General features: G+C 45.5%; 1 protein-coding gene across 1 annotated transcript; it reads right to left on the bottom strand.

The window, feature by feature from the left end:
- Window positions 1–5982: 5982 nt before the first annotated feature.
- Window positions 5983–6933, bottom strand: LOC101932495 (olfactory receptor 5V1-like). The gene has a single exon (XM_005312282.3). It carries the CDS (start codon window positions 6931–6933, stop codon window positions 5983–5985), a length of 951 nt encoding a protein of 316 aa, XP_005312339.3.
- Window positions 6934–27131: the final 20198 nt, after the last annotated feature.

The raw sequence follows: 27131 nt of genomic DNA, 5'->3' as shown, positions 1-27131 counted from the left end.
CTCCTTGCCTGGGTAGACCTACTCCCAGTTTCTCTCCCTGATTTCAGTCTTAGTCTCATCAGACTCCTTGTCCCAATCTACTCTTTAACCCTCCAGCTTTTGTCCACACTGCATTCAAATTGAACAGTTTCCTCCTACACATTGCCCAGGTGTCAATGGGAGGGGGGGCGGCGGCGTAATTAAGAGCACAGGAAAGACGGGCTCACTTTCTGTCCAGTACCTGGCCTCATCCTGACCTGGAGCAGCAGGGAGCACCAGTTACAAGGAAAGTCTGGCTATGTTTCATCCACCCACAGCCAAGAGGACTTCAGTAGTCAGTACCAACTCTACCTTTTTAACTCATGACAGTGCAGTAGTGATTGATTTTAAAAGGTAAAATAGTTTCCAGTACTGCATGGATGATGTCAATGGTATAGATACCCAAATTAGCTGGAAACAGACCCTGAAGAACCTGACAACAGTATAGAGCAGTGAGTTACAGATGTCTGCATCCCGATCATATGTCATCAAAGCCAGCAGGATACATTGAAGGGCAAAAAGAACAAAGTAACTGAACGGTACTCCCAGGGAAAGAAATCTTCTTCCTCCCCAGTAACAAGCATGGCATCATCTTGGGGTGATGGTGGAGGAATAACCAAGATCAGCAATTGACAAGTAGCTGAGGAAGAAGTACAGGGGCCTATGGAGCCAGGAGTCAATCCTGATTAATGCAGTCATCGGCATATTCCCCACTAAGGTGAAAGGTGCATGATGAGGAAAGCCACAAAGAGGAAACAGTGCAGCTGTGGACAATGCGTAGCTCCGAAAAGGGTGAACTTACTTACACACACTGGTGTGAGTTTCCCCAGCCATTGAACTGGTTTCTACACTGTGGGAAGAGTCAGATATTAACAATACTGTTGCATAAGGAGGGTATGAAGGAATTAGGAAATACCACATTGTCTAAAAAGCCAACACTGTCATAGTCCGTATCATTCAGTGTGGTGCTATGTCACCCTCTAATGGTGAGTTGGCCACAGATACAGGTTGATGAGCCTGCTACAGTATTTAGTAACAGATGTGGGTCTCTCAGCTTAGATGGTTGAGGCTGCTGCTTTAAGGTCTCAGGTTTGATCCCTACTGATGATGAACTGCCCAGGGGCAACAATTTACACCCTCACACACACCTCACCACCTTTCCTTCTGCTGGCAACAAATAGCACCATTCACCATTCACCAAAAGGACACTTTATTTTCCCATTCCCCCAGTCTCTCTCTCTCTCACACCCTAGTCACCTCCCACCCAACTACCAGAGGATGGGCAACCCATTATAATACATTACTATCATTTATTTCTTTCCTGAAGTGCTTTACAGGTTGAAGTATTGCTGACCCCGAGCATTCAAAAACCAGGAGATCTGACCCTCCCAAGAATCAAAAGATTGCTTAAAAAGTTAAAAGGTAATCTTTTTATTTACTATCTGCTTTCTGCACCTTTTGGGAGCACTCGTCTCATGCTTTCAAGATTTTCTCTGCAAACTCAAAGGGCCAGAAATTAACTTTTTCATTAAATGAAAGTTGTGATTCTCCTGAAATATCTTAATTCTAGGAACTGGGGCTTTAAGAAAGCTACCAAATATTGAGAAACGCACAGTATATTCATGAGAGTTGGCTACTATGCAACTATGGGTCTCTTTCTCCTCTAACACTTGTTTTACATAGATGTTATGCTGTTATGAGAGACCTGGACTTGACATAACCCGCAGCCATCTTGTGAACTTAGCCACCATAAGCTGGAAGTGAGAACACCACGTAGTCAAGAAGAATTTGGCCTTGCTTAGGCAGACAGAACAAATACAGATGCACTGCTGCAGTGTTACTAACTAGGATAGATAGAGTAAAGTGGCCAATTCATGAAAATGGAAGGGAGTGTGAATAGCTGACCTTGTACTGGGTGCTTGTGTCTGTAAGTTTCTTGCCAGAGCTACTTTGCTGATAAGTAAAAATTATGAGTTCTTTGCTCTTGCTGGGGAAATTGTTAGCTTCTTAGAAGATATTTTGAGTTATGTGCTTTATTTGGAGAAACCTACTGTTTCGTGAGGGTGTATACTCTGGAGAAGTTTGGATTTTCTATGAGCAGCAGCTAGGAGGACACCACTCTAGATTTTGGGTAACTATATTAAGGGGTGCTCTAGTCTATTGCTATATTATGTGTGCTTTGTACTCAATAAAAACAAGTATTTTTGGGTGGAAGCACTCTTGTGTGTACCAATCATTTATTAGACAGAGGTGCTGTGCTCCCATCCCTATTTATTTCCTGACACCATCGGGAAAACAGAGACTAGTTACCATAGCTTTGGGTTCATATAACCCTGGGTAACCTGACCCTGCCTACCTCCTGAGTGGATTCTCAGTCCACTCTCTGGCCTGTCACAGACTCTGATCCCCTGGTATCTGACCTGGCCCGGCGTCTGCCTTTGCTCTGACCATTAGGTCAGACTGCCCACATCCTGGTGCCTGAAGATCTGATAAGTGTGAGGGATTCCAAAGCCTTACTCAAATGGGATTAATCAGAGAGACGCAAATGTCTATGTCTGGATTTGTTTTGGTCCTTGAAATAAAAAAAAAAAAAAAGAACCTAAATGTGAACTGAGTTATTGTGATTTCCATGTGGTTCCAGGAGAACAGAGAGGTCCATAGATGTTATTGGTCATGTTTGTGTGGCTGGGGAAGAATAGATGAAGCTGGATTTGGGTTCTCAACAAAGACACCAGCCTTTAATCCAAGCCTGCTCTCTTCCCTGTACTCACCCTTATGTTGTGAAGCTAGTTCAGATTCCCATTTCAGTCATTTGCCCAACCTATGAAGGAATGCCAGCATTATAGAGAAACATCCTAATGACAAAGCTGAACAAATGACTAGTGATTTTGTGTAGACAAAAATCAGACCCCTTAAAGGGGCTTAATTTCTCAGCATGTGTGTGCGCAGTACTCTCTGAAAATCAAATACTTTTGAGGTGCCTGAAGCTGGGCACCCAAAATCATATTCCCTTTTGAAAATCTAGCCCTCATCCCTCACCTCAGACCCAAACACATAAAGGGAATGAGTGTTAATGGGAATCAAACTGTTAAACTGTATTTCCTAGCAACATCTAACTCCTGGCCTTTCAACTGAATAAAATAGCAACAAGAAAAAAGGAGAAACTAATTGTTTCACTCAAACAGGGAAAAATCAGCACAAAATTAGAAAGAGTATAAGATATTAAAAGAAAACAAAAGATGATTGGTAGACAGATAGACCTCCAACGTTTCAGACCTACATCAAGTGGGAACACATTTGCATCCTGCCTCCAAAGCAGTTCCATCTTGTTATCAGCATCCGAGTTTATCCTGCCTCTTCATGAGCAATCGAGACCCCGATTCCTGAGGCATGATTATGACAGACGTTCCCGGGGTGCAACCTGGAACTGGGCACCGCTGAGCTCTCTGGCTTACCAACCTGAGCGTCCTTTCATACTGTGATAATGTGACAGGTCTTGCACTCACACAAACGTTCACAGGCAGGAACACATCTAGCAAAGTTACATGAATGCTTTTGCCAGCCACTCATGAACCAACAATAGAGAGGCTTCAGTCAGTTTCCTCCAGCTCCCCAGCCTAGGATCCCAAACCTGTCCTGTACTGTCCTGGTCAGAAGCCTGACTAATGTAAGTTATTACCCCATCCACCCTCCCTCAATGTGGAGAGGACAGTGCACCAACCCCTGTTCCTGAGCAGATTTTCCTTTACATAAACAACACACTGTTTTAGGTAAAAAATATAAAACAGGTTTAACTACAAAGACAGATTTTAAGTGATTATAAGTAATAAGTGTACATATCAAAGTAGATTCCCTAAGAAATAAAACAAAATCACAATCTAAGTTCTATAACCTAGACAAGATTTGAATCAAGCCGTGTCTCACCCTGATGGTACAAACAGCTCACCAATCTTCCATACACAGGCTGGTATTCCTGCTTTCCCACCTGGGACCACCTCCCCAATCCAACTCTTTGTCCTCTAGCCATCTTTCCAGGTGCTCAGTTGTTGGGGGAGTGAGTCCAAGTGATGATGTCATTTATCCCTTTTATAGCTTCTGCAATGTGAAGGGAACTTCATTGTCCCAAACAAAGCCCCCAGCAGAGTTAGTGGAAAAGTACAGCACAAGATGGAGACCAGTGTCATATGAGCTGATCACATGTCCTTGCATGCTTCGATGAATCATAGCAAGGGTCATTAACCATATCCTGGCTAGAACGTCAACAGCAAAGTCCATTAGGTGGGGATAAGCGTCCTCCATGGCCCATTGTGTTAATTGATGGGCTATCAACTTGAATAGTCCATTCACAATGTGCTGACTAGACTGGATGTAAACTACCTTGTGGGAGTTACCTCAGGAGCAAACTTATTTGAAATACAGGTATACATGCATACAAATAGGATAATCCTATTCAGCAAACCATAACTTTTCCATTGACACTTCACATGACATATTTTGTACAAGGTTTGTTGCAATTATATAAGAGTGGTGAATATGTGGGTGCCAGGGTGTTGCTTTGCGGTACAGAGTGTCACAATGATACAGCAGAGAAACTTGGTCACACTACAAATAACTAATCAAGCTGTTTAACCAGGTGTGTTTGGGGGTTGAAGCATAAATTGCATGTGAACTCTCAAGTGCATTTTCAATTCATTATTACTTGGTAAATTTTTTTTGCTTTTCTCCCTAGGTTTCCTTCCCAAAGGCTATTTGCATTTAGATCCCATCCACAGGAGTATAAAGGTACCAACAACCATGTTTAAAGAGGACAGCTGCAGCTGGCTCAGTTTTCCAGTGGATACAGCAGACTTATGGTTAATTTGGGGTGCAAGATGGCACTTATAATAGGTTAATTCTTTGGTGTCTACTTAGAGATTAATTATGAAGAAGACGGTTGGTTAGATTCAAATAGAAACGTTATGGGTTTTTTTAATACCACAATCAATATAAGTAAAATCACAGAACTATTAAAACAAGATAGGGATAACAGCAGAATCCTCATCAATACACTCATAAATTTGTGGAGCTGTGGGTTTCCCTTCAGGTGAGATAAGCTTTAAGGCTGCTACTGTCCTGCCTTCCTGAGGTCCCACTGGGGGTCAGGTTTGATTCCCTCTTATGCACCTAATTCCTTACACCTACTTATTTCCAAGACCATATTTAATTAAGCCTCTTGTCCATATTTGTCATTCCTGCCATCTATTTTGTGTGTGGGGGTACCTATTGTTGTAAGAATTTGTGCAGATAGATGGTTCTCTATACAATGTGGTTAAGAAAGTTTGGCCTTTGCAGGCTAAAGATATGTCTACACAGGGACCTGGGTCAGCTGATGGACTAGTGAGGCTTGGGCTCTGGAGCTGAAAAATTGCTGTGTAGACGTTTGGCCTCAGGCTCCAATCTGGGACCCTGCAAGAAATACAAAAATTTCTGAAAGACAGCAATTCCACTTCCTGGCCAGCTCTAGTAACTGCCATTGATAACATTGGGAGATGCTACCAACATGCCATTAGCATGGTCAATTCAATGTCAAGTGAACCCAATGGTAATTGTGCTTTACACGTTACCCTCTGTGCCAATCACTGGGGGCCATGAGTCTGTTACAGCCCCCATCCAGAAAAACTTTCATGTTTAGCTCAAGCTGTAGCAGATTATGTTTTCAGCACTGGATTCATTCCCTGGTGGGCTGGCCAGGAGAGGAAAGGATTTTTCCTTCTTAGGTCCTGGTCCAGCTCCGACAATGGAAAGACACCCATTGGCTTTAGTGGTTGTGGCATTGCAAAAAGTGGCTAAGAATACTAACACTCTGATCCAACAAAGCATTTAAGCCTGTGCTTAGCTTGAAGCACGAGTGGTCCCAGGGATGTCAGTGGAACTACTCTTAAAGTTAGGCACGTATATAAGTGCTGGGACTGGGGCTTCAGTGAGTTAATCTTCACTCCTGGCTGTAAATCTTTCCTGACTGATCACTCTCCTCAGGGCCCGTTTCACTTCCTTATTTCGCAGGCTATAGATCATGGGGTTTAACATGGGAGTGATGATCCCATAGAGCATAGAAATGACCCTGTCCTGATTTGGTGAGTAGCGAGAGGAAGGGCGCACGTAGGTGAAAATGGTGGTGCCATAAAACAGGCCAACCACAGTCAGGTGGGAGGCACAGGTGGAGAAGGCTTTGTGCCTGCCCTTGGTAGAGCTCATGCGTAAGATGGCAAAGACAATATAAATGTAGGAGACCAGGGTGATCACAAAAGCACTACTTCCTAAGACCCCAGCCACGCTAAGAAGTACCATTTCACTGGTGTAGGTTGAGGAGCAGGAGAGGGCCACCACTGGAGGGATATCGCAGAAATATTGATTGACTTCATTAGACCCACAGAAAGATAATGTAAAGGTGAACGAAGTGTGCAGTAGAGAATTAAGAAACCCTGATATCCAGGTACCAGCTGCCATCTGAGCACAGAGTCTTTTATTCATTATGGCCGTGTATTGTAGGGGATGGCATATTGCGACATACCGGTCATAGGCCATCACCGCCAGAAGGAAGATCTCTGTCCCCACCACATCAATGAGGAAATACAGCTGCAACACGCAGCTGGCAAATGAAATCTCCTTGTTCCCAGACAGGAACATGTCCAGCATCTTTGGTACTGTGACGGTTGGACACAGGATATCCAGCAAGGACAAGTTGCTGAGGAAGAAATACATGGGGTTGTGCAGGCGAACATCTGTTCCTATGGCAATGATGATGGTGATGTTCCCTGCCAGTGTGGCTAAATAGATGAGAGAAAACAACAGAAAAAGAGGGAAACGCACCTCCGGGAGGTCGGAAAGTCCCGTGAGAATGAATTTGGCCACTGTGGTGACATTGTCTCCCTCCATCTATCCTTAGCCAGTAGGATTTGACTGCAGGGGTTTACATGGAAGAAAAGCAAATGCATATATGTCAAAATGTCAGATGCATCATATTCAATTAGATCAATGTTTCTCAGCCTTCTCAGGTTGGTGACCCCTTATTCCAAGTCAAACATTTTCATGACACCATTCTACTTACTGTAAGAGTAAAATATGTATGTGATAACAATGATAAATCTAGGTCATTTATTTGCATGTGTGTTTCAAGAGGTTGACCTTGAAGGTCAAAAGTGGGCAAGTTTTTCTTTGGTTTAGATTGTTCAGAACATCACAACCCACCCCCCAATTCATTTTCATGACCCTCTAGGGGCTCATGACTCACCGTCTGAGAAACACTGAGGTAGATGATCTGATATACAGTAGTTTCTGAAATCTCTGCTTCTAAATGCCTGGCGAGCTCACTATCCCAAGGTATTATTGAGGCATAGAAAGATAAGAATTGCCATATTGACTCAAACCAGTCATCTACTACAGTCTAGTCCAGCTAATTTAATCTTCAACAATGGCCAGGACTAGCTGCTTTAGAAGAAAATGCAAGAAAATCTGCAGTTGTCAGATATAGGATAACTTTTTTGTACAAAGTTTGTTCCTAACACCCACTGGTTAGAGGTTGGTTTCTGCAATAAAAGAAAAGGGTTTATATCTGTTCCAAAAATAATTTTTAATTTTTTAACCTTTATTATAAATCTGGAAATTGTATTTATCCATAAAATCCCCCTTCCTTTTTTAATCCTGCCTCAATGATATCTTATGATCGTGACTTCCATAGGCAAATATATCAGACCTGAGTCTCACATGAACTAGTATAGTAGGAGCACTTGAAACGTTCCTTCTGTTTATAGAGAGAGATGTTCCCTATAATTTAATTGGGTATTACTGCTTAAACTGATAATACTGATAGAGCCAAAAGGAATATTTTAAGTGCAAGCACTGTACCTTATTCAGGGAACGATCAAAGGGAGTTAAAAGTAGCAGGCAGCTTTGGGTCCAAAGAGTGAAGTGATTAATTATTCATTTATTAGTTAGTAATTATGGAGATCATGTAGAGAAAACAAAGAGGGGAAAATTTCTTTTTTGCCATTTTAAGTTCACAAATTGTAATTATTAGGACAAGACAGTTCAAATACTACATTTCATTATATAAGAATCATACAAAAATAGATAATAGGACATTATAAAAAGTTTAGCACCACCCAGGATAGGTACCCAATTCTCCCCTATTTAAATTCTATGGGAGCTTTGCTACTGATTTAAATGGGAATACGATCAGACCCTTTAACAGAAATATTTTGATTTACGGTAATAACAGAAACCTTTACCTAGGAGAACCATCTAACATCACAGAACTGCAAAGTACTAATATCAATACATTAATCTGTTGCCACAAAAATTGGAAGAATTTATTTAGACATTTTGTTGGTGTCATTTTTTCCATTCTCCAGATGCATAAAAATTGGATATAACCTTTAATTTTGTATATCTATTTGACAAATCAAACCAGTATGCTAAACATATAATTATTTGTAGATTTACTTGCAATGCAAAAATATTATTAGGCACAATCAGAAGTGATAACATAAGTACTCATGCTATAACAAGATAAAAAGGACAGAAGAACTGAGTCCAAAGGGTGAATTAATTCATGATTCAGTTCTCTATTAACTATGAATAATTATGATCATATGTTTTGTTTATAATTGCCTCTCAACATAAATTTAATTTCTAGGATAAGATAGCTTGAACATTATATTATGTTTCCTTGCATGAAAGTTGTATCAAAAAATTAGGTTGGTACAAAAATTAGGTTGTTACCTCTTGAAACACACATTAGACCCTATAAGATTTGACATATTTCAGTTTACAGTAACAAGAGGCATCTGTCTAGACCAAAGGATCATTTTATGGTTGAAAAAGGAGAAGGTATTTTGGTTTAAACTCAGGTGAAATACACCATAGAAGTGTTGTGTAGTTATCATTAGTAATAATAATGATATATATTGACCTACAAGTGCATAAACGCTAGGAATTTATTTATATATTTTGTTAGCGTTTCCATTTTCAAATCTACATACAAATTAAATTGGCCCTGAAGTTTAGTTTATTGACTAATGGAAAGAAAATTAGAAAATTACATAGAGCAAATTAGTTTATTTATTTGCAATATGGAAATAGCCACAGTCAGAAATACTGGCATAAAAATTCATTCTGTTGTCAAATCACAATTTTGTTTGCCTACCTTGAGAACAAAGGGCAGTATCTTCTTTGATGCTAGAGGTTTTCATAAATATCTGCTGGCAATTATACCTGGGGACCACAACCTCTAAGGGCTCTCACACTTACTACCCTCAGCAGACACGTAAGACTTTTCTTGGTCTCATCAAAGAATCACAAAGCTAAAAATGGAATAGACCTACTACGTCATCCAGAACTCTGTGGTTTCATGCCTATTTTATTCCATAGGAATTTCCCATAAAATCACGTTTCCCAAACTTTTGAAATCTAAGCGTCCCTTCAGGAAAACCAAATCAATCATGCCCTGATCCTTCTGCAGCTCCACCATGTTTTTTGAAAGGCCTGCACATCTTAATTTAAACATTTTCCTCATTGCCCTGTCCTCTGGCCAGTCTTTGTATACATATACAACCCTCTTGTTCTCCTCACACACCGAATTTTGGAAATGTGTTGAAGATTTTCATAATATTATTGCTCCTTTGCTGAGCAGTTGCAGATTTCAGAACCTTTTAGATTAGCTTCCCATTGGAGGAGAAATCAGAGATGAGGGGTGTGCGTAGTTTAATTTATTTTTTTACACTCTATACACCAGTCCTTGAACAAAGGTGGTCACAAATATTATGTAGGCAATCCCCTCTTTCAGAAATCAGAGCCCTTATCTCCCGTATCCAATTCCCAAGTGCAGCCTACCCTCAGGACTGAACTAGTTAGAGAGATTAAAGCAGAAAGCAATCTCTCCTACTGCTTGCAAAACTCCCCACAAAAGAAAGTCAGTCACAAGCTAGCAACAATACAGCTTTTCTTGAGACAACCTGCACACTAAAAAACAGAACTTGTAGTTCTGTGCGTAACAATGTCATCTTGTGATTTCCGCTATAAAGATATGTTTCAGAGTAGCAGCCGTGTTAGTCTGTATCCGCAAAAAGAACAGGAGTACTTGTGGCACCTTAGAGTTTCGCAGCCACTGGGAATCGTCCCACACCTGCAACACGATGCGGTCCCACCAGTCTGTGCTTGTTTCCCGAGCCCAGAATCGGCATTCCACGGCATGAACCTGCCCCAGTAACACCATGATTTGCATGTTGCTGGGGACTGTACTTTGTGAGAGGTCTATGTCCATGTGTGACGTTATTGACATAAACTGGGACCATATAGATCATTGTTGCAACCAAGGTCCTGTAGTGGCACCCAAATCTTGTATAAAGGGGGTCAAATGGGGTGTCTAGGACAAGGTTATGGTTTACTGGTTATGATTATGCTGTCTATATGTGTGTATCAGTTTTGTAGTCGAAGTTATGAATAATGGCTCTATACTGTCTGTATGGCAAACTTATGCTATGCTTCTGGGTGACATCCCAGACAAGCTGAGATTAGCTCTGCCTAGCCTGCTTGATGGCCCATTAAGGACCATCAGCTATACAATGGACCCATTGAGAGAAGGCAGATACGCCTTGTACCTCAGCAAAGTATGCAGGGACTGGCCCATGTGACTCCAGACTCCATTTTGCTGTAATTTTCCACAGTAAGAACAAAGAGGTGTTCTTACACCTGGAAAAGACTATATAAGGCTGATGCCTGATCTCCATCTGGTCTTCAATCCTGCTTCTTACCTCTGGAGGAACTTGGCTACAAACTGAAGCTCTGAACAAAGGACTGAATGACCCATCCCAGCTGGGGATGTATTCCAGAGACTTGATTTGAACCTGCAGTTTATTCCATCGCTGCTGCAAGCCTGAACCAAGAACTTTGCCATTACTGTATGTAATTGATTCCATTTAACCAATTCTAACTCTCATTTCTATCTTTTTCCTTTTATGAATAAACCTTTAGATTTTAGATTCTAAAGCATTGGCAGTAGCGTGATTTGTGGGTAAGGTCTGACTTGTATATTGACCTGGGTCTGGGGCTTGGTCCTTTGGGATCAAGAGAACCTTTTTCTTTTACTGGGGTATTGGTTTTCATAACCATTTGTCCCCATAACGTGTGGCACTGGTGGTAATACTGGGAAACTGGAGTGTCTAAGGAGATTGCTTGTGAGACTTGCGGTTAGCCAGTGGGGTGAGACCGAAGTCTTAGTCTGGCTGGTTTGGTTTGCCTTAGAGGTGGAAAAACCCCAGCCTTGGGCTGTAACTGCCCTATTTTAGCAATTTGTCCTGAGTTGGCACTCTCAGTTGGGTTCCACCAGAACCGCATTGTCACACCATGTCAATTTCCTCATCACTCTCGTCGCCGCGCTGCAATCGCCTCCTCGCCTAGTTTTGCTTTGGCATGTTCTGGCTCTGCATATACTCCAGGACAATGCACGTGGTATTCATAGTGCTCATAATTGCCAAGGTGATCTGAGCGGGCTCCATGATACCAGTGCTATGGCATCTGGGCTGAAAAAAGGTGCAAAACTATTGTCTGATGGAGGGAAGGAGGGGCGAGTGACGACATAGCTTACAGGGAATTAAAATCAACAAAGGTGGCTGTGCATCAGGGAGAAACACAAACAATTGTAACACAGAACGGCCTCCCCAAAGATTGAACTCAAAACCCTGGGTTTAGCAGGCCGTTGATTTCACAGGGGGAAGGGAAAGCAAATGATTACAGAACAAATCTGGTCCATCTATTTTTTTACACCTTAGGCTGGCAGCAGATGGTGCAGCATGACTGATAGCCATCGGCATCTTCTGGGTGCTTGGCAGAAGATGCTGTATTACAACTGCTAGCCATCATTGTCAAGATGGTTCAATAGGACTGCTGGCAGGACTATGTCTCCAGGAGACAAAACATGTCTGCCCAGGTGCCTCTGACCGAACTCACTGAGGAGTACGACGACGACGGATACTAGTCGTAATACACCATCCACTGCCAAAAGGCAAGAAGCTGCTGCTGTATAGCAATGCAGTCCCACGTCTGCCAGCACCCAGATAGCCGATGACGGCTACCAGTCATACTGCACCGTCTACTTCCAAAAGGCAATTAGCTGCTGCTGTGTAGCAATGCAGTACCATGTCTGCCGGCACCCAGATGACATATGGTGACAGTGAGCTGAGCTGAGCGGGCGCCATGCTTGCCGTGGTATGCAGGGCCAGCTTTAGGCCGATTCAGCTGATTCGGCTGAATTGGGCCCCGCGCCAAGAGGGCCCCGCGCTGCAGCTGTCCGCCCCGCCCCCAGCTCACTTCCCCCTCCTCCCCTCCCCTGTACGCCCCGCCCCCTCCCCTGCTTCCCGCGAATCAAGATTCGCGGGAAGTCTGAGACGAAGCAGGGGCGGGCCGGCCGGCAGCACGAGGTAAGCTGGGGTGGGGGCGGGAGAAGGGCTCTGGGGAGGCGCGGCCCGTTCCCTCTGGCCCGGCTTGGCTCCAGCCCGGCCCCCGGGGCCCAGCTCCGGCCCGGCCCGGTCCCCGCGGCTCGGATTCCCCCCTCCCCCGCGCAGCCCCCCACGGCGCGGCTCGGCTCCCCCCCCCGGCCCCGCGGCGCGGCTCGGCTCCCCCCCCCCGGCCCCGCGGCGCGGCTCAGTTCCCTCCCCGGCCCCGCGGCGCGGCTCGGCTCCCCCCCCCGGCCCTGCGGCGCGGCTCGGTTCCCCCCCCCCCCGGCCCCGCGGTGTGGCTTCCCCCCCCCCCGGCCCCGGCCCCGCAGCGCGGCGGGGCTCGGGTCCCCGTCTCGTCCCCCCCCCGGCGCGGCTCGGGTCGTCCCTGTCCCCCCACGGCACGGCGCGGCTCGGGTCCCCCGTCCCGTCCCCCCTCCGCCCCCCCCGCGGCGTGGCTCGGGTCCTGGGGGCGGGGCTTGCAGCAAGCCCCGCCCCCAGGAATCGGGCCCCGCTCTTGCTAAAGCCGGCCCTGGTGGTATGTTGTCTGCACAAGTAACCCAGGTGAAAAGGCACGAATCGATTGTCTGCCGTTGCTCTGATGACATATACCCAGAACCCCCCGCAAGACTGTTTTTGCATCATCAGGCATTGAGATCTCAACCCAGAATTCCAATGGGCGGCGGAGACTGCAGGAACTGTGGGATAGCTACTCACAGTGCAATGCTCCGGAAATCAACACTAGCGTCAGTACTGTGGACGCAGTCCGCCGACTTAATGCACTTTATGTGGCGACACACACAATCGACTGTATAAAACCGATTTCTATAAAACCGGCTTCTATAAATCCTGCTTATCTCTGTAAAAGGTCTTGAATTTAACTGGCACATCAGAGGCGTCACCAGTTTTTACTGTACCTGTCTAAGACATAGTTTTCCAGATGTGCTGAGCACCTACCACTTCCATTCAAGGGATTGGGAGCTAGGATGATCGCCTTTGAAAATCAGGCTATTATTGCATTGGTTTATGGAGATCCTACTGCAGTAGCAATGTCTGTCTAGTGTCTTTATCAAAGAAAAACTTAACTTCCCAATTGTTTGAATCACTGCAGTAGGTTTCTAGTCATCAGCTGCAGTCATTTTTGATGGATGTTTGAAAGGCTCTTTTTGGCAATGTTTATCAAAGTGTGGGTGTGGACTGACATTTCAATTGTTCTCCAGAGTGGGGTATGTCTACACTACGAAATTAGTTCGAATTTATAGAAGCCGGTTTTATTTAAATCGGTTGTATACAGCCGATTGTGTGTGTCCACAGAATAAAATGCTCTAGGTGCTCTAGTCGGCGGACCGCGTCCACAGTACAAGGCTAGCGTCGACTTCCGGAGCATTGCACTATGGGTAGCTATCCCACAGCTATCCCACAGTTCCCGCAGTCTCCGCTGCCCCTTTGAATTCTGGGTTGAGATCCCAATGCCCGGATGATGCAAAACAGTGTCGCGGGCGGTTCTGGGTACATGTCGTCAGGCCCCTCCCCCTCCGTCACAGCAACGGCAGACAATAGATTCGCGCCTTTTTACCTGGGTTACCTGTGTAGACAACATACCACGGCAAGCATGGAGCCCGCTCAGCTCAGCTGAGCTCACCGTCACCATATGTCCTCTGGGTGCCAGCAGACGTGGGACTGCATTGCTACACAGCAGCAGCTGCTAACTGTCTTTTGGCGGTAGACGGTGTAGCATGAGTGATAGTCGTGGGGCTGGCAGCCGTAGGGCTGCATTGCACCAGCCCCTTGCCAGGCGATGGTATATTATGACTGGTACCCATCGTCGTCGTACTGGTGTGGCTGTCAATCATGGCCACCTGGGCAGACATGCTACTGTTTCGATGATGATGGCTACCAGTCGTAATATACTATTTTCTGCCAATTGCCCAGTATTGTCTGCTAAGCACCCAGAAGAGGCCGAGGGCGATGCTGGGTGCTGGCGGACGTGGGGCTGGCAGACGTGGGGCTGCATTGCTACACAGCAGCAGCCCCTTGCCTTTTGGCAGATGATGGTATTTTATGATTGGTAACCGTCATCATCGTACTGGAGAGGCTATCACTCATGCTGCACCGTCGGCTGCCAGCTTAAGATGTAAAAAATAGATTTGTTCTGTATTCATTTGCTTCCCCTTCCTCCGTGAAATCAATGGCCTGCTAAGCCCAGGGTTTTCAGTTTAATCTTTGGGGGGACCATTCTGTGTGACAGTTGTTTGTGTTTCTCCCTGTTCCTGTACCTGTACGCCATGTTGTCACTCGGCCCTCCCTCCTTCTCCTGGTCCATCAGATACTACTTTCGCGCCTTTTTTCTGATCAGGCGCCATAGCTAGCACTGGGATCATGGAGCCCGCTCAGATCACCGCGGCAATTATGAGCACTATGAACACCACGCGCATTGTCCTGGAGTATATGCAGAGCCAGGACATGCCAAGGCGAAACCCGGACCAGCCGAGGAGGCGATTGCAGCGCGGCGACGAGAGTGATGAGGAAATTGACATGGACATAGACCTCTCACAAGGTACAGGCCCCAGCAATGTGGAAATCATGGTGTCACTGGGGCAGGTTCATGCCGTGGAACGCCGATTCTGGGCAAGGGAAACAAGCACAGACTGGTGGGACCGCATAGTGTTGCAGGTGTGGGATGATTCCCAGTGGCTGCGGAACTTTCGCATGCGTAAGGGCACTTTCATGGAACTTTGTGACTTGCTGTCCCCTGCCCTGAAACGCCAGAATACCAAGATGAGAGCAGCCCTCACAGTTGAGAAGCGCGTGGCGATAGCCCTGTGGAAGCTTGCAACGCCAGACAGCTACCGGTCAGTCGGGAATCAATTTGGAGTGGGCAAATCTACTGTGGGGGCTGCTGTGATGTAAGTAGCCAAAGCAATCACTCAGGTGATGCTACGAAAGTTAGTGACTCTGGGAAATGTGCAGGCCATAGTGGATGGTTTTGCTGCAATGGGATTCCCTAACTGTGGTGGGGCGATAGATGGAACCCATATCCCTATCTTGGCACCGGAGCACCAAGGGGTACTTTTCAATGGTGCTGCAAGCACTTGTGGATCACAAGGGACATTTCACCAACATCAACGCGGGCTGGGCCGGAAGGGTTCATGACGCTCGCGTCTTCAGGAACACTACTCTGTTTAAAGGGCTGCAGCAAGGGACTTACTTTCCAGACCAGAAAATAACCGTTGGGGATGTTGAAATGCCAATAGTTATTCTTGGGGACCCAGACTACCCCTTAATGCCATGGCTCATGAAGCCACACACAGGCAGCCTGGACAGGAGTCAGGAGCTGTTAAACTACAGGCTAAGCAAGTGCAGAATGGTGGTAGAATGTGCATTTGGCCGTTTAAAAGGTCGCTGGCGTTCATTATTGACTCGCTCTGACCTCAGCCAAAGAAATCTCCCCATTGTTATTTCTGCTTGCTGCGTGCTCCACAATCTCTGTGAAAGTAAGGGGGAGACCTTTATGGCGGGATGGGAGGCTGAGGCAAATCGCCTGGCTGCTGATTACGCGCAGCCAGACACCAGGGCGATTAGAAGAGCACACCAGGAAGCGCTGTGCATCAGAGAAGCTTTGAAAACCAGTTTTATGACTGGCCAGGCTACAGTGTGAAATATCTGTTTGTTTCTCCTTCATGAAAACCCGCCCCCTTTATTGACTCATTTTCTGTAAGGAACCCACCCTCCCCCTTCCCCCAGCTTTCTTTCAAACCAAATAAAGTCACTATCATTTAAAAATCATTTATTCTTTATTAATAGATTAGAAAAAGAGGGAGGGAACCCGGGTGGGATTTGGGAGGAGGATAGGTGGGAAGGAAAAGGCCACTAAAAAAAGGTTAAAAAATGACAGCCTTTTGCTTGGGCTGTCTACTGGGGTGGAATGGGAAGGTGTACGGAGCCTCCCCCCCCGCGTTCTTACACGTCTGGGTGAGGAGGATACGGAACATGGGGAGGGGGGTACAGGGGCTGTAGCGGCAGTCTGTTTTCCTGCAGCCGTTCCTGAAGCTCCACCAGACGCCGAAGTATGTCTGTTTGCTCATGCAGCAGCCCCAGCATTGCATCCTGCCTCCTCTGATCTTCCTGCTGCCACCTCTCATCTCGAGCGTCTCTCCTCTCCTCACGTTGGTCCCTCCTCTCCTCACGTTGGTCCCTCATGTCCACACGTTGGTCCCTCATGTCCTCACGTTGGTCCCTCCTGTCCTCACGTTCACTGGTTTCTTTCCTATACTTTGCAACCGTTTCCTTCCACTCATTCAGATGAGCTCTGTCACTGCGGCTGGATTCCATAATTTCTGAAAACATCTCGTCTCGCGTCTTCTTTTTACGACGCCTTATCTGTGATAGCCTTCGGGATTGAGGAGGGAGGCTTGAGGAATTTGCAGCTGCTGTAGGGAGGGGAAAAAAGAGAGAATTGTTTAAAAAGATACATTTTGCAGAACAATGCTTATACTCTTTCACGGTGACCAACACTATTCACATTACATAGCACATGTGATTTCTGTGCAAGGTCGCATTTTGCCTCTTAATGCTGAGTGCCTGTGGCTTTGCTGCTAGAGATCACAGGTCCGGGCAACAGAATTCGGCTTGCATGCGGCCATGGTAAGCCATTGTCTTACAGCTTCTGCGCCCTCCTTTCCCACATACCAAGCATAGCCTGTAGAGTGCTGCGGTTTTTCTGTTAACATTCAGCAGCAGCAGAAAACAAACTAACCACCCCCCCCTCCCGCCATGAATTCTCTGGGATGATCGCTGTACCCCTCCCCCCACTGCGTGGCTGGTATCAGGGAAGATCCCTGCAGGAACCAAACTAACCACCCCCCCCACCGCCGCCCCCCTCCCGCCATAAATTCTCTGGGATGATCACGGTACCCCTCCCCCCACCGCGTGGCTGGTAACAGGGAAGATCCCTGCTAGCCAAACGCGAAAAGCTCAGGGCCAATTTCCCATCTGCGCTTGGCTAACTGCAGGGAAGGATTTATTTTTCCGCCACAGGCAAACAGCCCAGTAGGAACGGCCACCTCTGTCCCCTTAATTAAGTTCCCGTATTTCAACCAGGTTACCATGAGTGATATCACTCTCCTGAGGATTACACAACAAGATAAAGAACGGATGTTGCTTGAATGCCAGCAAACACCGGGACCATACGCTGCCAGGCTTTGTCAGGCAATGATACCAGATTACTTGCTGCAAGCATGGCGTGGTCAAGTGTCCTACCATGGAGGACGGAATAAGGATGCACTGCCCAGAAACCTTGTGGCAAGGCTTTTGGAGTACCTCCAGGAGAGCTTCATGGAGATGTCCCTGGAGGATTTCCGCTCCATCCCCAGACACGTTAACAGACTTTTCCAGTAACTGTACTGGCCGCGAATGCATCCCAAGTCCTCAGGGCAAAGTAATCATTAAAAACCGTTTGCTTTTAAAACAAGTTTTATATTTTAAAAGGTAAACTCACCTGAGGTCCCTTCCATGGGGTCAGGGTCTTGGATACTGGCTTGGGAGGGTTGGGAGGGTACTTCAGTCAGGGTGAGAAAAAGATCCTGGCTGTTGGGGAGAATGGAGTGCTGTGTGCTGTCTGCAAGCTCATCCTCCTCCTCCTCCTCCTCCTCCTCCTCCTCTCCCCCATCGGCAGAATCCTCAGGTGTAGCTGATGAGACTATCCCCAACCCGGAATCCACGATCACAGGTGGGGTAGTGGTGGCGGCCCCCCCCCTAGAATTGCATGCAGCTTGGCGTAGAAGCGGCATGTCCACGGCTCTGACCCAGAGCGACCGTTTGCATCCTTTGTTTTTTGATAGGATTGTCTGAGCTCCTTGACTTTCACGTGGCACTGATCTGAGTCCCTATTGTGGCCTCTCTCCATCATGCCCTTGGAGATTTTTTCAAAAGTTTTGGCATTTCGTCTTTTAGAATGAAGTTCTGCAAGCACTGAATCCTCTCCCCATATAGCGATCAGATCCAGTACCTCCCGTACGGTCCATGCTGGTGCTCTTTTTCGATTATCGGCCTGCATGGTTACCTGTGCTGATGAGCTATCTGTGGTCACCTGTGCTCTCCACGCTGGGCAAACAGGAAATGAAATTCAAATGTTCGCGGAGCTTTTCCTGTCTACCTGGCCAGTGCATCCGAGTTTAGATTGCTGTCCAGAGCGGTCACAATGATGCACTGTGGGATAGCTCCCGGAGGCCAATACCATCGAATTGCGGCCACACTATCCCTAATTCGAAATGTTAAAATCGATTTTGCGCTACTCCGCTTGTCGGGGTGGAGTACAGAAATCGATTTAAAGGGCCCTTTATATCGAAATAAATAGCGTCGTTGTGTGGATGGTTGCAGGGTAAATTCGAATTAAAGCTGATAAATCCGAATTAAAGTCGTAGTGTAGACCAGGCCTGGGCCAGCCGCCTGTGTTTTATTGCAGTGTAGATATATCCATTGAATTCATGGTAAGCAATTAACTTCAGTGAGACTTACCACATTCTTAAGGTTAGGTACATGCTTACCATTCTTCCTGAATGGGGATCCTTTCTAGAATCAGGGCCTATAACCTTAGAAGCAGATGAGACCATTTCATAAGACATGCCAAATTTCCGAATGTGGTTGCCTAAACCAGCTTTACATTTGGATGACCAAACTGTCATTTTGTTGACAAATACCTACTGCCGCTCTCTAAATGCTGGCAGACCTGAGTACCCTGCCATAGTTGACAAAGTCTGAATATGAGACTTGATGCACCAAATTAATCTGTGGTGTAATTTCACTGATGCTATAGGAGTTACTCCTGGCATGAATTGGGCTCAATACATCCACAAGCTCAGCAAGATGCCATGACCTTATCATAATCAGGTAGCTAATCATGTGTCTGCTCAAATCAAAGGCAAACATTAAGGGCCTGTTCTTCTGAATCAATGAGGGCATCAGCTGAATAGCACAGCACCTCAGGGGGTCTGAACCTAATTTAATTGCAGAATAGTAATAAATAATACCTAACTCTTATATGATGCTTTTCACCAATAACTCTCAAAGCTCTTTATAAAGGAAGGCAGTATCATTGTTCCCATTTTACAGATGGGGAAGGTGAAACACAGAGAGGGGAAGAAACGGGACCAAGGTCATCCAGGTGACCAAACACAGAATCAGAAATAAAACTTGGGTTTCCTGAGTCTCAATCTAGTGCTCTATATACTATGCCACACTGTTGTAGCATTATGCAAATAAGACACAGCATTAAGAGCCTAGTCTACACTGCTGTAATGCACTATGAGGCTGGCATACCAGTCACATGATATAGGAGCACTCAGCTGAACTGTCTGGTTAATGAAGGCAGTGCTAGTCTGGTCTTGTTTAGAGATGGGAATCAAACACAATCTACACCCTGGAACTAGCCACTGTTGAAACTGGGAGATGTTCGTATTTTATGATTGGATCCTGCCCCTTATAAAGGCAGGCTCATACTGCTGGGTTAGTAGCTAAGGGCTACATTCTGCCCACAGTGCTGTCTGTCAAGTTAGAGGAGTTGTGAAGTGGCTGAGTCCCCAGAAAGAATTCTTGCTTACCCTTCCAAATCAACTCCTCGGAGCACTTACACTGTGAATAGCAGAGCACCCACAGCTTTACCCTTGAGAAGTGTGTATCATATGCCCCACAAGAGTTGTGAAGGAGATGGAATTTCCATTTCATGGTAAATTCCAAGATTCCAATAACTGTTTTTATTCTTAATTGGAAACATAATTTCAAAATTTCTTGTGAAATGAATTTTTCAAAAACAAATATTTTCAGGACAATTGAAACATTTTGTTTTGATAAAATATTTCATTTAAATTTCAACTTCTATTAATTTTATATTATATTATAAAATGGTAATATAACATTAAATAAAACAGATATATATTAGACCTTAAGTCTAGATGGGAGTATCTGTGTGATATTGCCCCCCAAAATATTATTAGGCCTTGTGCCTGTCTGGCCGTACCTGTGGGTTATCGATAACTTAAAGTTTATTAGGGTCACAAATCTGCATGGCAATACTTACGAATTACTGCTTACCTAAAGATTATTAGGCTTGAGTCTGCCTCGCTTTAACTTTAGGGTATTGCTCACCTAAAGATTATTAGGCCTTGAGCCTAGATGGAAACACCTGTGAGGTATAACTGACCTAAAGGTTACTAGGCCACAAACCTGCATGCCAATATTTGCATAGCATTCCTCACTTAAAAATTATTAGGCCCCTCATATCTGTTGGGCAATGCCTATGACATATGACTCACCTAAAGTTTATTAGGTCACAATCCTGTATAGCCATACCTGTGTGGTATTGCTCACCTAACTATTATTAGGCCATATGCCTGCATGGCAGTACTTATGTGTGGCATTACTCATCTAAAGATGAATAGGCTTCAAGCAGTCCTTGTGTGGTTGTGACAGATGTTTTCCAGAATATTGTCGGAAATTCATATTGGATTAAGTTTAAATATCTTTGGAGTCCATTGTATTAAACACAAAGTTTATGTATTAAGTGGGCCTGGATGATCAAAGGACCATATTGAACAACATGGCAGACAAGAATGGTCTTTTAGAACAATACATGTGAAGTGGATTTCATGGCAAATGTCTAAGGAGAGGCGAATGTAAATTTCCCACCTCCAGTTACGCAAAAACCCAGCCTTTTAAAGCTATGGCCTGAAGAGTGGGCCTTTGTCTGCTGACTACTTATTCCTGGAGGCACAAGATCAGTGGACAAAGCTGTATAAAGGATAGACTGACTTATTCAGAGGGGGAGTGAGTTTTGAGCTGATGCTGTTATGAACTTTTAGTCACAGGGGAAAACCCTGAGGTGCGGTTTGAAGGACTGACTCCTACCACAGCCCTTGCTGGAGTTGGGAGGTAATCTTTGGTTAGCTTCTTAGCAAGTGTGTAGTTTTGGTTATTGTTTTTAATATGTTTTCTCTATAATGCTTTCACCTTAAGAATAAATGTGCTATCTTATCAAGATCTGTGTAGTAATTTATAACTGCGGGCAATTACACTGTTCATAATCTTTGATAAGAAAGCAAAGCACAGAAGCTGGCCTGTTTAGACAGTCTGATTTTCTGGGGATATCACAGTGTAGGCAGGGAACTGGAAAGTCCCCAATCAGGAGGGAGAGAGATGCAGATCTCTGTCCAAGAGAGGTGTTGGCTGAGGAGCTGGGAGCTTAGAATGGGTGCCCTCAGTGGACCAGGGAGGGGGAAATACAAGTACAGTTGCTCTGAACTGTGACAGTGGTATTGCTCACCTAAAGATTACTAGGCCTTAGTCCTAGATGGCATTACCTGAGTGTTATTTCTCACCTATAGAGCATTAGGTTTCAGGCTTATATGGTAGTCTCTATGTGGTAGTCCTAATCTAAAGGTTATTAAACTTTATGCCTAGATAGCCGTATTTTTGTGGCATTGCTCATCTAAAGATTATTAGGCCATATGCCTTCATGCCAGTACCTGTGTGTTATTGCTCACCTAAATATTATTAGATCTTATGCTTTAGGTGGCAGTACTTGTGTGGTAATGCTCATCTAAAATTTATTAGCCAATAGCCTTATCTCTGTGATATTTCTGATGAATAGAATACTGTGTCTTGAAACTGCCTGTAAGCATAGGTGCTAACTTTCCCCGGCGCCGGTGGGAGCTCACGCCCCCCCACCCCCAGCCCCGCCCTGGCTCCGCCCTTTCCCCCACCCCTGCCCTGCCCCCATTCCAACCCCTTCCCCAAAGTCCCCGCCCCAACTCCGCCCCCTCCCTGCCCCCATTGGACTCCTTCCCCAAATCCCCGCCCTGACCCCGCCTCTTCCCTGAGCGCACTGCATTCCCCTTCCTCCCCCCTCCCTCCCAGCCGCGCGAAACAGCTGTTTCGAGGCAGAAGCGCTGGGAGCTAGGGGAAAAAGCGGGCATGTGGCGGGCTCAGGGGAGGAGGCAGAGATGGAGCAGAGTGGGGGGAGCCCACCAATTTTTCCCCGTGGGTGCTCCAGCCCACGGAGTTGGCGCCTATGCGTGTAAGATATTGCTAACCTAAAGGTTTGTGTGGTATTGCTCACCTAAAGATTATTAAACCTTAAACCTGCATGGTATTATCTGTATGGTATGGCTTACCTAAAGATTATTTGGCCTCATGCCTGTATAGCAGTATTTGTGCGGTACTGCTCACCTAAATATTATTAGGCCACATGCTTGCCTGGTAGTATCTGTGTAGTATTATTCACCCAAAGATTATTAGGCCTTTGTCCTAGTTGGCATTACCTGTGTGTTATTTCTCACCTGCGAGGTATGTCTATACTTTGAGCTGGGGGTATGATTCCCAGCTTGAGGAGACATACCCATGCTTGCTCTGATTGAGCTAGCACACTAAATATAGAGTGTAGCTGGGAAGGCATGAGGGGCTAACCACCATGAGTACATGCCTAGCATCTCAGATGGATATGTACTTGGAATAGTTAGCCCCTCCTGCCACTTGCACCACTCTAGCTACACTCTAGTACACTAGCTCAGTCAGAGCTAATGTGGAAATGTCTCCTTGAGCTGTGAATTACAGCCCCACTTTGAAGTGTAAACATACCCATAGAGTATTAGGCTTCAAGCCAATATGGCAGTACCTGTGTGTTATTGCTAACCTAAAGATGAATAAAGCTTAACCCTAGATGTCAGTACCTGTGTGGTATTGCCAGGGGTGGCTCTAGCTTTTTTGCCGCCCCAAGCACGGCAGGCAGGTTGCTTTCAGCGGCATGCCTGCGGGAGATCCGCCAGTCCCGCGGCTTCGGCGTACCCGCCGCCGAATTGCCGCCAAATCCACAGGACTGGCGGACCTCCCGCAGGCAAGCTGCCGAAGGCTGCCTGACTGCCGCCCTCGCAGGGACACGTGCTTGGTGCACTGGTGCCTGGAGCTGCCGCTGGGTATTGCTCACATGAAGATGATTAGGCCACAAATCTGCATGGCAATACTTGTACCACATTGCTCACCCAGAGATTATTAGGCCTCATTCATGCCTGGAGGTGCCGGTGACATATTGCTACTCTAAAGTTTCTTGGGTCACAAACCTACATGCTAATATCTGTAAGGTATTGCTTACGTAAAAATTATTAGGCCACAAACCTGCATAGCAACACCTGTCAGGTGCTGCCAACCTAAAAGGTATAAGACCTTAAGCCTAAATGGATTATTAGATTTCATGACTGTGTGGCAGTACATGTGAAGTATTGCTCACCTAAAACGATTGGGCTCACCTAAAACCTAGGATTGCCAATTCTGACTGAAGTTATTTTGGGAGATTTCCCCCCCCCCCCAACATGACATAGTGTCATTTTCTTAAAATATCCTATTAAAATCTCCTGGGTTGCTTTCAATGGTCACTGGGAGATCAATGCCAATTCTGGGAGACTCAGGCCAATCCTGGAGGGTTGGCAACCCTAGCCTAGATGGCAGTACCTGCATGGTTTTGCTCACCTAATGAATAGTCCTTGTTATGGCTCAAGTGCTTATTATAGGGAAAATTGATGGTGTTAAAAGTGGTGTCAAAATGGCATTTTAATTTGACATTTGTTTATATTTTTGACATTGAGCCAAGTTCATCTAAGAGGCAGCTCTGCTGAGTTAATTTGGAGTTACACTGGGAATGATTATGGCCCATGGTTTTTACCCAAAAGCACTTTTATGTTCAGGTTTCTTACATATTTGAATGTTGTTTATTGTAAAATCAAATTCACTCATGTTGTCTACTCAAAACCTTGTCCCTTATTTGTGTATCTCTGACTGCCCCCTCCTAGCCAGTGACTTTAGTGCCACAATTGGCAATAGAACCAGATTGTCAATTGTTCTGTCAGGTAGAGTGAGCAGTATGAGACTCAAACAAGAGGACGTGTGCAGAACAGGAGTGCTGGGAGTGATGAAACAGCTAGGCAGCATGACAAACTCAGAGGTATGTTTGGCAAAGATAAGACTGTCTGACATCTATTATCCATGGTATTGGAATTGTGGGCCAGATTCATCAGTCTGCTCGGGCTGCTTTGTGCCACTATAGCAAAGCAAAGTATCTAGAAAGTATCTAGGAGGGGGCAGTTAGATACACAAATAAGGGACAAGGTTTTGAGTAGACAACATAAGTGAATTTGATTATGAGTCAACCTTGTGCCCTTGGTGCCAAGAAGGCTAACGGCATCTTGGGCTGTATAAGTCGGGGCATTGCCAGCAGATCAAGGGACATGATCATTCCCCTCTATTCAGCATTGGTGAGGCCTCATCTGGAGTACTGTGTTCAGTTTTGGGCCCCACACTACAAGAAGGATGTGGAAAAATTGGAAAGAGTCCAGTGGAGGGCAACAAAAATGTTTAGGGGGCTGGAGCACATGACTTATGAGGAGAGGCTAAGGGAACTGGGATTGTTTAGTCTGCAGAAGAGAAGAATGAGGGGGGATTTGATAGCTGGTTTCAACTACCTGAAAGGGGGATGGCTCTAGACTGTTCTCAGTGGTAGCACATGACAGAACAAGGAGTAATGGTCTCAAGTTGCAGTGCGGGAGGTTTAGGTTGGATATTAGGAAAAACTTTTTCACGAGGACGGTGGTGAAGCACTGGAATGGGTTACCTAGGGAGGTGCTGGAATCTCCTTCCCTAAAGACAGGTTTCAGAGTAGCAGCCATGTTAGTCTGTATCCGCAAAGAGAACAGGAGTACTTGTGGCACCTTAGAGACTAACAAATTCATTAGAGCATAAGCTTTCGTGGACTACAGCCCACTTCTTCGGATGCATACAGAGTGGAATAAATGTTGAGGAGTTATATATACACACATACAGAGAGCATAAACAGGTGGGAGTTGTCTTACCAACTCTGAGAGGCCAATTCAGTAAGAGGAAAAAAAACCAACAACGTTTGAAGTGATAATCAAGATAGCCCAGTACAGACAGTTTGATAAGAAGTGTGAGGATACTTACAAGGGGAGATAGATTCAATGTTTGTAATGGCTCAGCCATTCCCAGTCCTTATTCAATCCTGAGTTGATTGTATCTAGTTTGCATATCAATTCCAGCTCAGCAGTCTCTCATTGGAGTCTGTTTTTGAAGTTTTTCTGTTGTAATATAGCCACCCGCAGGTCTGTCATTGAATGACCAGACAGGTTAAAGTGTTCTCCCACTGGTTTTTGAGTATTATGATTCCTGATGTCAGATTTGTGTCCATTAATTCTTTTGCGGAGAGACTGTCCGGTTTGGCCAATGTACATGGCAGAGGGGCATTGCTTGCACATGATGGCATATATCACATTGGTAGATGTGCAGGTGAACGAGCCCCTGATGGTATGGCTGATGTGATTAGGTCCTATGATGATGTCACTTGAATAGATATGTGGACAGAGTTGGCATCGGGCTTTGTTACAAGGATAGGTTCCTGGGTCAATGGTTTTGTTCAGTGATGTGTGGTTGCTGGTGAGTATTTGCTTTAGGTTGGGGGGTTGTCTGTAAGCGAGGACAGGTCTGTCTCCCAAGATCTGTGAGAGTAAAGGATCATCTTTCAGGATAGGTTGTAGATCTCTGATGATGCGCTGGAGAGGTTTTAGTTGGGGGCTGAAGGTGACAGCTAGTGGTGTTCTGTTATTTTCTTTGTTGGGCCTGTCTTGTAGGAGGTGACTTCTGGGTACTCGTCTGGCTCTGTCAATCTGTTTTTTCACTTCAGCAGGTGGGTATTGTAGTTTTAAGAATGCTTGATAGAGATCTCATAGGTGCTTGTCTCTATCTGAGGGATTGGAGCAAATGCGGTTATATCTTAAAGCTTGGCTGTAGACAATGGATCGTGTGGTGTGTCCTGGATGGAAGCTGGAGGCATGTAGGTAAGTGTAGCGGTCAGTAGGTTTCCGGTATAGGGTGGTATTTATGTGACCATCGCTTATTAGCACAGTAGTGTCCAGGAAATGGACCGCTTGTGTGGATTGATCTAGGCTGAGGTTGATGGTGGGATGGAAATTATTGAAATCATGGTGAAATTCCTCAAGGGCTTCTTTTCCATGGGAGGGGGGTTGGACTAGATGACCTCCTGAGGTCCCTTCCAACCCTGATATTCTATGATTCTATGAAACCTAGTTTACTTAAGCCTAAATTTACAGCTGCTTTGCATTGTTAGAATGGCAGAAAGCAGCCAGATGAGTCCTTAAACTGTTTCCTGTAGTGGTTAGCACAGTGGGGACCACAGAGTGCTAAGCACGGTGGCTAGCACAGGCCAGGGACTTCTAGCTTTTCTTGAGATGAGAAATCAGTGTATAAATCCTGTTGCTCTTTTGACAGGACTCTTTTCCTTTAGGGAAGCCTCTCAGAGTCCCCTAAGTTAGAAAAGAAATCAAGCCTGTTCATTTATCTCTGGGAGCTGCTAATTTCAGTAAATGTTTGCAATGTCTTTGAAACACATTCAGATTTTAATGATGCGCAGTGGACCCAATTTAACCACACTTCCAAACTTGCTTGCAAAGTTACGCAATCGCAGTTTGGCAGGCACAAACTTTCTAATCACACCCACCGAGAGCTTATTAAAATTGTCAGAAGTTTATACTGTTTCTGGAGAGTCAATTACACTAAATTGATCACCTCAGG

Source organism: Chrysemys picta, chromosome 4 (assembly GCF_011386835.1).
Source record: "Chrysemys picta bellii isolate R12L10 chromosome 4, ASM1138683v2, whole genome shotgun sequence".
Classification (NCBI taxonomy): domain Eukaryota; kingdom Metazoa; phylum Chordata; order Testudines; family Emydidae; genus Chrysemys; species Chrysemys picta.
The sequence above is the reverse complement of the archived record's forward strand: the minus strand, read 5'-3'. Positions and strand labels throughout refer to the sequence as shown.

Coding starts and splice junctions, on each gene's coding strand:
- LOC101932495 (XM_005312282.3), bottom strand. CDS start 6,933: ATGGAGGGAGACAATGTCACCACAGTGGCCAAATTCATTCTCACGGGA.